Source organism: Myodes glareolus, chromosome 6, assembly GCF_982192425.1.
Source record: "Myodes glareolus chromosome 6, mMyoGla1.1, whole genome shotgun sequence".
In the NCBI taxonomy this organism is placed as follows: Eukaryota; Metazoa; Chordata; class Mammalia; order Rodentia; family Cricetidae; genus Myodes; species Myodes glareolus.
The window spans coordinates 7,679,444-7,693,155 of record NC_142031.1 but is presented as its reverse complement, the minus strand read 5'-3'; the positions used below and the strand labels follow the sequence as shown (position 1 = coordinate 7,693,155).

General features: G+C 44.4%; 1 protein-coding gene across 10 annotated transcripts in view; it reads right to left on the bottom strand.

Moving 5' to 3' along the window:
• Nucleotides 1-13,712, bottom strand: part of Kif1b (kinesin family member 1B) — a 135,555-nt gene that overhangs the window by 7,300 nt on the left and 114,543 nt on the right. For all 10 annotated transcript variants that reach the window (XM_048414937.3, XM_048414948.3, XM_085690269.2 and 7 more), the window contains 8 exons: nt 12,671-12,776; nt 7,831-7,945; nt 6,963-7,096; nt 5,871-5,932; nt 4,682-4,827; nt 4,354-4,593; nt 2,694-2,765; nt 564-685 (listed from right to left, as the gene is read on the bottom strand). In XM_048414937.3, the coding sequence (XP_048270894.1) occupies nt 564-685; nt 2,694-2,765; nt 4,354-4,593; nt 4,682-4,827; nt 5,871-5,932; nt 6,963-7,096; nt 7,831-7,945; nt 12,671-12,776 (997 nt within the window). The remainder of the gene's footprint in view (nt 1-563; nt 686-2,693; nt 2,766-4,353; nt 4,594-4,681; nt 4,828-5,870; nt 5,933-6,962; nt 7,097-7,830; nt 7,946-12,670; nt 12,777-13,712) is intronic.

Genomic DNA, 13,712 nt, shown 5'->3' with positions numbered 1-13,712 from the left:
CCCAGAGTTCACCTGTCTCTGCCACCTTGGCACTGGGACTGCAGGCACAAGTCACTGAAAATGCTTTTTACCTGGGTGCTGGGAATCTGAACTCAGGCGCTCATGCGTGAACAGCAGGAATTTTACCATCTGAGCCACCTCCCCAGTCCTCCATGTTTCATCATTTCCTTTTGAGCTGGGAAGCAGCTTACATTTGGTTGGTGTGTTTAATTAGCTTTTGCTTTCTTAGTGACACATATAACAATTTTATACAGTTAATAACACTCTACATTGATTGACTGACTCATTGATTGTTTGGTTTTTCAAGACAGGGTTTCTTTGTGTAGTCCTGGTCATCTGGTAACTCGATCTGTAGACCAGGCTGGCCTTGAACTCAGAGATTGGCCTGCCTCAGCCTCTGGAGTGCAGGGATTAAAGGCGTGTGCCACTGCTGGGCCCTACATTTATTAAGAGATAATGAGAAAAGAGCCCACCCACACCTGTGGTCTGTAGCGCCTTACCGAGAACCACAGCTACAGGAAAACTGGCATTTTCTCTGCCTGTCTGTGAAATCAGGGACTTACTTCTGGTCCATTGAGCTGCTCCTTGAGTCCGCCAGAGAGGGGCATGTGGAGGAGGGGGTTAGGGTGGAGCTGCTAAAACTGGCCACAGACGGGTCCCGTCCAATTGGAGAGACGTCAGACAGCTAGAAACAAGAACATCACCTCTGAGACTGAGCAGCAAAATAATGGAGCTCACCAACTTTAACTGGACTAACTGGCCAGCAAGGTCCAGGATCCACCTGTCTCTGCCTCCCCAGCACTGGGATTATTGGCATGTTCCACTGGAAATGCTTCTCACAGGGTGCTAGGGGTCTGAGCTCACATGCTCATGCTTCTATGGCAAGAGCGTTACCTCTGACTCTGCTGTTGAGAGCAGCAGGGATTCTCCAAGACAACCAGTGCCTCATCTTATTAAGCTGATTCAAAGGTCATTAAAGAAGACAAACCACAGCTGAGCGTGGAGGCACACACTCGGGAGCAGAGGCAGGCGGATCTCTCTGAGATCGAGGGCAGCCTGGTGTACAGAGTGAGTTCCAGGACTGCCAGAGCTACACAGAGAAACCCTGTCTCAAAAATCCCAAAACAAAACCAAACAACTAAAGAAATAAACAAAAAAAGGAGACACACCTCTATACCCAATTATTTTTTGTATCAGCAATCCTCTTTTCTATTAAATAGCCTTATGCACATAAACATCAAGCACCTACAGCATGCATTATTCTAAGCACATGGCATGCTCTCATGGAGCATACATTATTTGATGAAGAAAATAGACAGACTTTTTTGTTTGTTTTCCTTTATTTGACACAAGGTTTCTCTGTGTAGTCCTGGCTGTCCTGGAAATCTGTAGACCAGGCTGACCTCAAGTTCCAGAGTAGCCAGAGCTACATAGTGAAACTATGTCTCAAAAAATTCATATAAATAAGCACATAAAATAAAAATAAAAAATGCCAGATAGTGGGGCCAGAGAGATGCCTCAGTAGTTAAGAGCACTGGTTGCTCTTACAGAGGACTTGGGTTTGATTTCTAGGACCCACACAGTGGCTCACAACTATCCGTGACTTCAGTTCTAAGGGAGACAACACCTTTTCCTGACCGTAATGGGCACGAGGCACAAATGCAGTGCATAGATCTACATGTGTGCAAAATGCCCATACATATAAAATTAAGACAATAAAAATGAAAAACAAGAGTTTCAGAGAGCTGCTAGCTTGCTGTGGGTGCTGAAGGAGGCCCATTCCCAAGAAGGCAATGCTGGAACAAAAACCAGAAGACCTGACGGATCCAAACATGAGAGTGTCTAGAAGAAGGTATATGAAGTATACAAAGACTTAGGCAGGCAGTAGTTGGGAAGGCTGAAAGAAAAGTCGATTAAGACAGTGAAGGACAGAGCTGGAGAGATGGCTCAGTGGTTAAGTGCACTGTCTGCCCTTCTGAAGGTCCTGAGTTCAGTTCCTAGCAACCACATGGTGGGCTCACAACCATCTGTAATGAGATCTGGTGCCCTCTTCTGGTGTGCAGACATACATGCAGACAGAATATCGAGAATACTATATACATAATAAATAAATAGATTAAAAAAAAAAGACTGTGAAGGACACACAAGTACACTCATGTATCATCCTCACCCTTTGCTGAAGGCATCGAGCCTGACACAGCCAGGAGCCTTACAACCCTTTTTTTAAATTTTATTTATATTTTATGTGAGTTGGTGTTTTGCCTGCATGTATGTCTGTGTAAGTGTGTCAGATCTTGGGGTTACAGATAGTTGTGAGCCACCATGTGGGTGCTGGAAATTGAGTCTGGGTCCTCTGGAAGAGCAGCCAGTGCTCTTAAGCGCTAAGCCATCTCTCTAGCCGTCTTACAACTTTTGTGTCATACAAAAGCACACCACTTCCTACAGCAGATGCTCCCTAAGGGAAGTAGGAAAGAAACAAAATATTTCCTGTGTGACAGTGGTCCTAAGCATCATAGAAGGAGACTTCTGACTACAAAATCAGAAGATATACCAGAGAATAATAGTATATCCCTCCAAATAAAATCTATACCCACCGCAGGGACTGAACGCACAAAAGCTGTGATAGGAAATCTGGACAGCTGGCAAGGAAATAGTCGTCACCATGGTGAAAACAGCCGCCTTTGTGTGCTCACCTTACAGTCACTGATGCTGCCATGGACCTGGTTGAGTTCCCGGTTGAAGGTGTGGGTGAGAAGCTGCAGGCACTACAAAAGAGAGAAAGAACTGGTTAAGGTTGAACATTAAACTCAATGGCTAAATGAACCACTGTGTACAAGGAAAGCTGGCATGTCCAACACCTATTCCAGAGCTCAGATGTTGCCTTAGAGTAACTAAGATGATGCTGAGGAAAGCCAGCATATATCTAGGTAAAGCCATAAAAACACATGGATTTAAAGAATCATTCTTTTTTCCAAGACAGGGTTTCTCTGTGTAACCACGCTAGCTGGCCTGGAACTCACCCTGTAAGCCAGTTTGGCCTTGAACTCACGAATGCTGCAATTAACGGGGTGTGCCACTACCACATTCTTAACACAACCAAACAAATGACTACAAACATCATAATTTCGAAGTGCTCAGGAATTGAGCACAGTGGCCCCTGCAGATGCAGGTGGATCTCTGTAAATTCAAGGTCAGGCTGGTCTACATAGCAAGTTCTAGGCCAGTTAGGACTATGTAATAGAGAGACCCTACCTCAAAAAAAAAAAAAAAGTGCTTACGAATACAGCAGTGGGACCAAGCATGGCACTATACACCTCTAATTTTAGCACTCAGCAGACAGAGCCAGGAGGGCTGTTGTAAGTTTAAGGCTAGCCTGTTCTATGTAACAAGTTCCAGCTCAGCCAAGGAAATACAAGAAGATTCTGTTTCAGAAAACCCAGAAGAATGGACATCCCTTTAATTCTCATTCAATAAAAGACATGGACATGAGTTGGGAATATAGCTTAGTGGTAGTGTTTGCCTAGCATATATGAGGAGCTAAGTTCAATTCCCCACACTGGAAAAACAAAAAACAAAAACGTAACATTTCTGGTTGAATACATTTTCCTAAACACACTAGAAGATCAGCTGACTACTTAAACAAGACGAAGAAAACCCCCGTCAGTTTCCATTTCCTCTGTCACCAACTACCGAGCAGCCACACACCCAGGAGTCATCCTCATCCACCCTTTGCCTTCTCCCATCCATCCAGAACCCCTTCTTCCTGCTCCTAAAAAGGCTTCATCATTCCTTCCTGGATCACTGTCACAAGAAGCTCTCTTCCACAGTCTCACAAAGCAATCCTTTTCATTTCACTAAAGAAAACTATTGTTGTTGTTGTTGTTTAATTTAACGTATTTTTTGTAGTACTTAAGGTCAAACTCAGTGCCTTGCACATGCTGGGTAAATGTGCTACCACTGAGTTATATACCATTATTTCTATAAATAATTATTAAATCTTGTTTAAAACAACATAGAAACAAATACCATTTAAAATATTTATATCACTCCCAGGACCCATTGGACTGTCTTGGATGACCCTCACAGGACCCAGTCCACGCCCCCACCACCACGTGAATTCCCTAAGCTACTAGAGGCCTCCCTGTACTTCCAAGGTCAGTTCACTACACCACCTCTATGGGGCACACCCTATGATAAGCTTGTTATCCAGGCTTAAGCTTAAGGGCAAGAGTTGATCCCTATTATTTCTACGTTCAGTGTCAGTGTCTTCAAAGAATACAGAGACTATCCCAGTTGCCATCCTCCCCACCCCCGTGGTAGGGACTCAGCAAGAAAGAAGGGATGCTCCTCCACCTTTGTAGCCAGCTCTTTCTCTCGGTCCACCAGGCTTTCGATGTCTGCTGAGTCATAGCCACTGCTCTCGCTGGGTGTGATGGCGCTTTCAAAGGTGGTGGTGGAGATCTGAGAAGACATACTGGTGGAGGTACTGAGGGTCCCACTGCTGAGGCTGGGGGACAATGAGTCACTCAGAGACTTGGGTATGCTGTCACCAAGTCTCTCCCGAAGCAGCAAGAAGTGGCGTGTTTTTTCCACCTGAGAATATGAACATCATTATCTAAGGTAAGTGTTGAGAAGGCAGGAGCGGACTGGGTGTTTGCTCTCCTGCCCGAGCCCTCCACACCTCGTGCAGCAGCTCCAGCTTCTCCAGCTCCCACTGGTGCTCCAGGATGAGGCTGTCTCCCCGAGGTCGCCAGCCTGCCAGATTCTCTTCTCCCCGCACATACGCCACAGAGGTATCCAAGACTTTTCTCCTCCGCCTCTGCATGCCTAACATAGGAGGAAATGTATCTTTTGTTTTTTATTCCCCCAGAGAAAAATCTGATTCCAATTTAGGTCAAAACAAATTCCTAACTCTTACACATTTTTACATAGCAAACTAAATTTGGCCTTAAAATCTGTGAGATTTTATTAACAGCATCGATGCCTAGAATGGTGGCACTGCCTTTCACTCTGGCACTGCAGAGGCAGAAGCAGGGAATCTCTGTGAGTTTAAGGCCAGAACGACCTACACACCGAGTTCTCTGACAGTCAAAACTACATAGTGAGACCCTGTGGTAAAAAAGAGAAAGAAAGCCAGGTGGTGGTGGTACATGGCTTTAATGTCAGTATCTCAGTTCTTGGGAGGTAGAAGCAAGTGGATCTCTGAGTTTGAGGCCAGCCTGATCTACTACAAAGGGAGTTCCAGGACAGGCAGGACTACACAGAGAAACACTGTCTAAATATGAGAGAGAGAGAGAGAGAGAGAGAGAGAGAGAGAGAGAGAGAGAGAGAGAGAATATATATCCATGGCATTCTCCCAAAGCTATTCTCCAAACTTGTTTCCATTTGAGATGCTGGGCTTAGACCCAGGGCCCTGCACATACTAAACTATTACTATTACTGACCTATGTCTCAGCCCTGACTGTAAAACTGATGGTTTCTCAGTAAAGCTGATAATGTTACAAGTTCAATAATGCAAGGCTGACAAATGATCTTCGTTAAGGCAGTGTAGTAATAGCTGTGAGGTTTTCTGAACAGCCATGTAAGGCGGCTCAGAACCTGGGCCCTGACACGTGATAGCAAGAGGACTGACAGAGGTTGCTGGCCCGAATCAAACCCGGTCTCAGGAAAGGCTTTCTAAGTCAAAGCTATTTACTTCTCAACAGGTTTAAATTTCACAGCCTCGCATAGCCTGTTGGACACCGTTTTTATAATCACACTACAGATCATACATCGTGTATTTATGTATCCTACCTCCTGGTTTGTAAAATACACAGTTTCTAAAAGACATGAGTAAGACTCTTGAAGCATATGGTATGGGGAGCGCTTACCTGGACTACCAGTGTCTGCCATTTTGCATAGGCTCAGTTCATAAATTCCAGTAACTCGGTTGCTATTTGAAAATAAAGTAGAACAACGGCTGAATTTCTTGTAGCATAAAAGTGGGGAAAACCTAGATTTGTATACTTAAGAAAGAGTGGGTCTTCTGAAGGGGTTGCAAATTCCACATACACACTTCTTTTTTCATTTTTAGTGTGTGTGTGTGTGTGTGTGTGTGTGTGTGTGTGTGGTTGAAGGACAGCTTGGGGAGTCAGTTCCCTGATACTGTGTGTGTGAGTGCATGTGTGTGTGTGTGTATGTGTATGTGTGTGGGTTGAAAGACAGCTTGGGGAGTCAGTTCCGTGCTGTCATCAGGTGGGTTCTGAGGTTCAAACTTGGGTTTCAGGCTTGATGGCAGGCCCTTTACCCCTGAGCTGTCTTTCTGGTCCTGGCTAAGACACTGCTTACTTTTATCAGTAACTGTTTGTTTACTTGTTTTCTCTTACGAGGAGCTTATTTTCATTTTATTTTGGCCACTGTTATTTCAATAGGATAAAAAGAATAGGATAAACCAGAAAATTTACAACATAACTGAGAAAATGGAAAACTTCTTGATGTAAGAGAAGACAGGAAACCTTCTGACTGGAACGAAACGATCAACAATTCTGGACACTATGAACAGAAAGGGTCTCTCAACCTTTCACTGTATTATAGAAATTCTCATTTTCTTCGTTAAGTTGGGTGGTGATAGTCATGTGTCCATGCCATAACTAGTCAAATGTATTTGTATGCCTTAAATATATACAATAATGCTTACAAAGACAAAAATATTATTGCCAATTTGCTTAAAAATATGATTACTAGTGACAATTAGCCTTGGAAAGCTGTTCTGGAAGTATCTGCCATACAACATTCTCCATGCCTCCACCAGCTCACGCATCCACTAAACTGCATTACATGCCATCATGTGAGTCACCGCATCTCAGGTATCAGTTACCCAGATGGTTTCTAGATCGCAACAGCAGATGGGGCACCTAAGGGCTGTTGTTTCTCTCTGTTGAACTGGGCAAAGACCTGGAAACTAAACTTGTTTAAACACTTACGAGTCTGGTGACTTTGAATAGCCACTACCAAAGAGGCTTCGCAGAGAACGTGGCGGTGAGATCTTGGCATCTCGGGAATAGAAGACCATGCACACATCCTTGGTGATGACGGCTGGCTGGATGCAATGATCCAACTGCAAACAGACAAGATAAGGTGCCGAATGAACGCAGGCAGAGCACCTGTGATGAGAGGCTAGCCAGTAAGTTGGTGTGGAGACAGGCAGGCTTCTACTTCACCGATGGTTTCAAAAGCCGCTCAAAGGATAGTAATGGAAGGTCAGGTGTTCATAATGAACACATTCGTTTTCCTTTGAGGGAAAATGCTGTCATCACACGCTGTGTAAAAATGTAGAAACTGAGATCCAGAGAGCTCATATCAGGACACGGCAGTAAGCGGCAGCACAAGGATTAGAACTCAGGCTCAGACCAGGCACGGTGTACACGCCTGTAATCCAGTGTCCGGGGAGTGGAAACACGAGTCCCAAGTCACCCTCGGCTACATAGTAAGTTTGAGGTAAGCCTTGGATGCATGGGACTCTGTCTCAAAAAGTAAAATTAACAACAGAAGAACTCAGGCTTGTTCCCAGACAGAACTAATATTAGAGTCTGTTATGACCAGGAAAGCATGGTGTGAAACTGTCTTAACTGGTGACTGGGTTCCTGAAGCTTAGGTAATCAAAAAGTTGTTATCTTTTGACTAACTAAGCCCTGGAACGGAATCTAAAACAATCAGAACAGTTAGCAAAGTACAATCAAATAAAAAATTTAAGGATACGGAGAGAAAAGAATTAAAAATAAGTTGAATTTTGCTGACCGTTCCCTGTCACTGCACACTTCTCAGGGCCTGCTCAAATTCTGGGTCCCTTACCTCCAGATAAGCGGATAAAGTCATGTAGATCTTTTCTCCATAAGGTGTCACTCGGTTCAGAAGGAGGGAGTTATGTAGGGAGCTGTCCCATACAGCCTCAAAACGGTAGAAGGTCCTGGGGTCAGAAAGACAATGTGTCAACCAAAAGGAGCTGATGTTAGGGCAGCCGAGGGTCTGCTAGTGTCAGGGATCCTAAGCAGTCCTATGCCAACCCCTGCAATGTCGATTACACTCTAACAGCGGGGACTCGTATCTCCTAGAGGAAGAGGCAGGTGCCCAGCCATCATTTAGGGACACTGAGTTGAGCTCCCATCCCTGACTTCTGATGACCTTTCCTCCTATAACCGTGACAGCAGTGACACTGCCAGGGACACTGCCAGGGACGGTGGCACAAGGCTGCAGTCTCCACTCTCAGGCAGAGTCGGGACTGCTGAAGCCTGAGACTAGCTTGGCCTAATACCAAGTCCCAGGCTGGCCAGGGCACAGCACAAAACTCGTTCTCAAATAAAAGCAGCCCCATCAACAACATAAACTGTGAGAACACTCCAAAGAATGAAGATTGTGACAGAGTCTGGAAGAAGAAGAAGAAGAGTGAGCCATCCTGTCTGCTTTCATGATGAGATGAGAAGGAGCCAGCAACCATAAGCACCAGTCCGCACAGCCCAGAGAGCTGAACCTCACAGCACAGCTCCTCTGACACTTAGAAACACTGTATCTGGGATGGCTAGAGGGAGGAACGGGCAGAATTTAACTGTGGAGAACATTATTTCAGTGAATGAACACAGACTGATCTATCAACAGGAGAGAGAATTTCACAACACTGGAGGTAGTTAATTATCATTTAGTCCTTCCAAACACGTCTGAAAACCAAGCTTCTATTTAAGAAATCATCAGAAGCTGAACTTAGCAGACATCCACAAAACGAGTTTAAGTTCTTCAAGGATTAATGTTTCCTGTTGGCAAAAATGAAAGACAAGGTGATGCTGGTTGGGCTACAGATGAATCAAAGCTCTGTACCATTTTCCTCCTTAGAACTCTGACACCTTGTGCGGGAGATGCCTCGTTACCCCACAGCCTCACAACACAGCTCTCAGGCAGAACACGGCTCCCCTAGCTCACACAGGAGTGAGCTCACCCTGCTCCCTGCAGCCCTGTTCTTCCCTGCCCTTCTGCCCTTCCGAACGGTCCTTGCTCACTACTTCTGCTTTTCTAGGTCTCCAGTGGAAGTGGGCAGCTGTCATCTGTCTAAGCGCACCCATGCATCCTCCTCCTGCCTCACCTCATCTGCCCAGGGCCCAGGTTCCAGTGCTCTGTATAGCTGTTCTTAGCTCTTTTCTGGAATGGGATGTTTCTCAGTGTCAAGTTCCGGAGGGAATAAATGTAAGTCAGGAAAATTCTCTGTATAGACTCAGAAGGCAACAAAAAAGCCAAACATGGAAAGCCTTTTTCACGGCTTACAGATTTACCAGAAAACCTTCATGCACCCAAAATCCCATTTAACGTAAAATCTTTATTAAGTTTGGTTTAAGGACAACTCTAGCCTGGCAGAAGTGTCAGTGCCTTTAATCCCAGCCCTCAGGAGGAAGGCAGATGGAGCTCTGACTTCAAAGCCAGTCTGGTCCACAGAGTGAGTTCTAGGACAGGTTCTAAAGCTACACAGAGAAACCCTGGGGGGCGGGGGGAAGGGTGGAGAAGGAAGGAAGGAAGGAAAACTCTAACAACTGGAGATGGCATTCAGCAAAAGGGCTCTGCCAGGCTGAGAGCTGTCTCTACTTGCCACAATGTCTGGGATGGGACTGCCTGTCAGCTTGCCAGGGCTGGGGACATACATGCTAAAGAAAATAAAGCTCCCTTGGAGTAGAGGGTGCAATGGCAGAGATTTCTATCACAGTTCCTGTCCTTAGTGCTTATTCATTCAATCCCAAATCCTCACTGAGCGCCACCTGGACCACTCCTGAGACTTCCCAGCTGACCTCCAGTTGAGGCAATGTTTGCAGCCGTGTAAGAAAGGTCTTTTTACACTTCATTTTCAAGCTAAGACTTCACATAACCTGAAGCAAAAATTATTCTAGTGCAGACCTGGCTAAGACAAAGGGGAACTAACTTTTTCTTTCTTTAATTCTTTCTTTCTTTTCTTTTCTTTTCTTTTCCTTTTTTTTGAGACAGGGTTTCTCTGTCCTGGCACTCACTCTGTAAACCAGGATGGCCTCTGCCTCCCGAGTGCTGGGATTAAAGGCATGCGCCACCACTGCCCGGCTAAATTTTTTTCTACCCCCCCAAAAGAAAAACATATTAAGACATACAGATTAAAAAATAAATGTTTTAAAATACATGAGGCTACATGGAATGGCACACGCTTTTAACTCTGACACTCAGGAAACAGAGGCAGGAGGATCTCTGTGAGTTTAAGGCCAACCTGGTCTATATAGTGAAACTCTGTCTCGAAAAAAAAAAACACCATAAAATAATAAACAGTTTAAAGAAACTAACGAACTAACACTTCTTCTCACAGACACAACACCCAAATAGCACAGAACCAAACAAAGAAGAGCGGGACCTGCAAAGCTACAGAGAATGAGCCTTTCACGCTTTTGAGAGAGTGGGGGGTGGGGAGACAGGAAGAGGCCATGTCAGAAAACAAAGCCTGAAATTTCATATGAAATGTGAGCTATTCTATTTCAGGATGTAGAAAAGGACATTTAGTAAATGGAATGAGAAACTAGTTTAGAGCACTCAGTCAGTGGAGAAGCTACACATGAAGCTGTGTACACGGCGGGAGGACCTACGGCACCAGCGGTGTTCTTAGGCTGCACACTAAGGTCTTGCTCTGTTCTAGGTACAGCTTAGGTTTACACAGGCGTAAACCACTGAATCAAAACAGCAAACAAAGCAACATGAGACAGAAAGCATTCGGGTAAACTAGGACCTCTAAGTGCAAAAAAGCAACAGAAAGTACCTAGGAATATCCTTATCAAGAAAGAGCCTGCAAAATAGAAAAAAGCCTTCATTAGTCTAGTGACCGAGAGAGAGAGAGAGAGAGAGAGAGAGAGAGAGAGAGACGGAGACAGAGAGATAGAGAAACAAATATACAGACAGAAACACAGAAAAAATATTTTTAAAAAAGGCAAATTATGCTAACAAGCAAACTGAATTCCAGTGGGCAAACAACCACAACAACAGAGACCTCTGGGACACAATCTAATAAGGAACTTACAGTACCATGCACTCTTCTGAGACTTCATGGACATATGAAGAGATAAGGAGATCAATCTATTACCCCCTACCCCTGCCCGCCCTCTGCCACGGGGACCTTGTACTGGATATGGTAAGAAACTGCTGTTGAGCTAAGAGAAAACCAAGGTAATTGGTCAACACAAGAGTAGGTGTGGGAAGAAAGGGAACTGGGATCTGGCCAATTATTCTCTAAGATACATATAAGGTACTACCAATCTACAATCTATGCATTCAATTTAAACACTAGCCCTTAGATACGAGAACATGAGTCCCCTTAGTCAAACACACTTAGCAACTCACCACACTAACCTGAGCTTGCAATACTTAAAACTGTATCAACCTGACAGGGCCTAGAAATCGTCCTCGGAGACAGCTCTGTAGGTATGTGCGCGAAGGCTTGTCTAGCTAGTTAACTGAGGAGGGATAAACCTCCCTAAAGGAGAGCTGTGCCATCCCATGGTGGGGGTTCTAGACTGAATCCAAAGAAGAAAGTGAGCTGAACGCCAGTGCTCCTCCCTCTGCTTCCTGCCTGCAGTGCAATGTGACCAGCTGCCTCAGGCTCCTGCTGCCTCACCCTGGGGACCATGTTCCTGAACTGCCACAAACCTTCCCTCCTGAGGCCACTTTGCCAGGTGTGCCATCATAGCAACACAAGCAACTTTACAGGTCTCTGCCATCATAGTCATAGCAACACAAGTAACTAATACAGGTCTCTGCCGTCATAGCAACACAAGTGACTAATACAGGCCTCTACCTCCCTAAAACATAAAAATGTGAACATTCCAAACTAGAGAGGTGTCTCGCATGCCTTGGGTACTGGAACTGGAGTTACAGACAGTTCTGAGCTGCTATGTGGGTCTGGGAACCCAATCTGAGTCCTCTTGAAGAGTAGCCAGTGCTCTTAACTGCTGAGAAACTTCTCTAGCCTTCTTAATCCTTTGTATGTCAGCTGTGTTTATTATTATAATAATTTCAATTTAATTAAACATTAGGCATATCAATCAAATATGAAGGTAAAAAGAACTTTCTGTGGAGACCAACTGAAATGGTTTTTTTTCTAATGTGAAAATTCTGAATTATTTAACTTAATGCTAAATTAAGGTGAGGTTTTTTTTTTTCCTTTTCTTTTCTTTTAATCTGAGACAGGCTTTCACTATGTGGTTCACATGGTTTCAGAACTTAAGTACTCTAAACCTCTTCCTCTCAGCTGCCAGTTCTTGCTCCACCAATTAGAAAATTGCACAATACATTATGAGTGTGGTTTTTACAAGAAAGAATGAGAATTTAAACAACTGACCCCACAACTCAATAAAAGACTTGAGGCTTGATAAATGAATGTGTACACACAAAGCGTCAGCCCTGAAAACATAACATTTTTGTTTTTATTTTTAATTAATTAGTTAATTAATTAGAGACAAGGTCTCTCTATGTAGTCCTGGCCGTTCTGGAACTTGATGTGTAGACCAGGCTAGCCTTGAACTCATGGAGATTCTCCAGTCTCTGACTCCCAGGACTGGGATTAAAGGTCCTAGGAGTCGTTAGGGAATCTAATGTGAGTCCCTCAATCCACACAGGGCTGACACCTCCGTGTCCCAGGGTACCCTACCTGCTGGAGTTGTGGGAAGACTTCAGGGACTTGGCAGAGATGATGTTTAGGGAAAGGATAGCATCAACGGCAGCTTCATCTACCTCAGGTTTATTCCTAATCCGACCTTAAGAAGGAAACCGGAAGATGAGCATATTACAGACATAACTTTGTTAAATCAAAATGTCTGGTGGCACAGGCCTGTAATCTTAGCTACGCAGCAACAGCAGCAGGATTACCAGTTCAAGGCCAGCCTGGGCAATTTAGCCACACCCTGTCTTTAAGAAAAGATATAAGGAGATAGCTTAGTGGTAGAATGCGTGCAAGACTCAATGTCGGGTACCTAGATTCAATCTTCGGTACCCTATCTCAGTGGGAGGACACTTGCCTAGATGTTCTCTCTCCTCTGTCTCTCTCTCTCTCACACACACACTTCTTTCTTTGAGACAGGGTTTCTCTGCATAACCCTAGTTATCCTGGAACTCGCTCTGTAGACCAGGCTGGCCTCAAACTCATAAATCTGCCTCCCAAATGCTGGGATTAAAGGCCTGTGTCACCACTGCCCGGCCACACACACTTTTCAATCTCTGTAACTAGGTGCTTAGAGATCATTTGGATAAGTGTAGGATCCAACATGATTTCCCAAGGTTGTCTCATTTTGTTTTCCTATGCCAGGATGTGGGCCAGAGCTTTGTGTATGTTAGGTAAGGGCTCTACCACTGAAACATGGTACTGATTCATCTAATTATTTTACATCAACTAACTGCACATTTGGAATAAGCAGAGATTTTTTTCATAACCTCTAGCTCAGATCCACACTCATAGTTAATAGCAGGATGGCATAGTAACAGGAACTGGGAAAAGGAGTTTCTTTTTCTCTTTTTCCCCCCTTTTCTTTCCTATTTGCAGCAGGAGGGATTAAACTCAGGACCTTGCATTTACTAGGCAATCACTCTACTCCTAAGCTACAACCCCAGCACTCAAGAGAACTTGAAACTAATGGCCTTTATTTTCTCCACTCTGTCTTCTCCACATTTCTTTTTTTTTTTTTAACATTTATTTA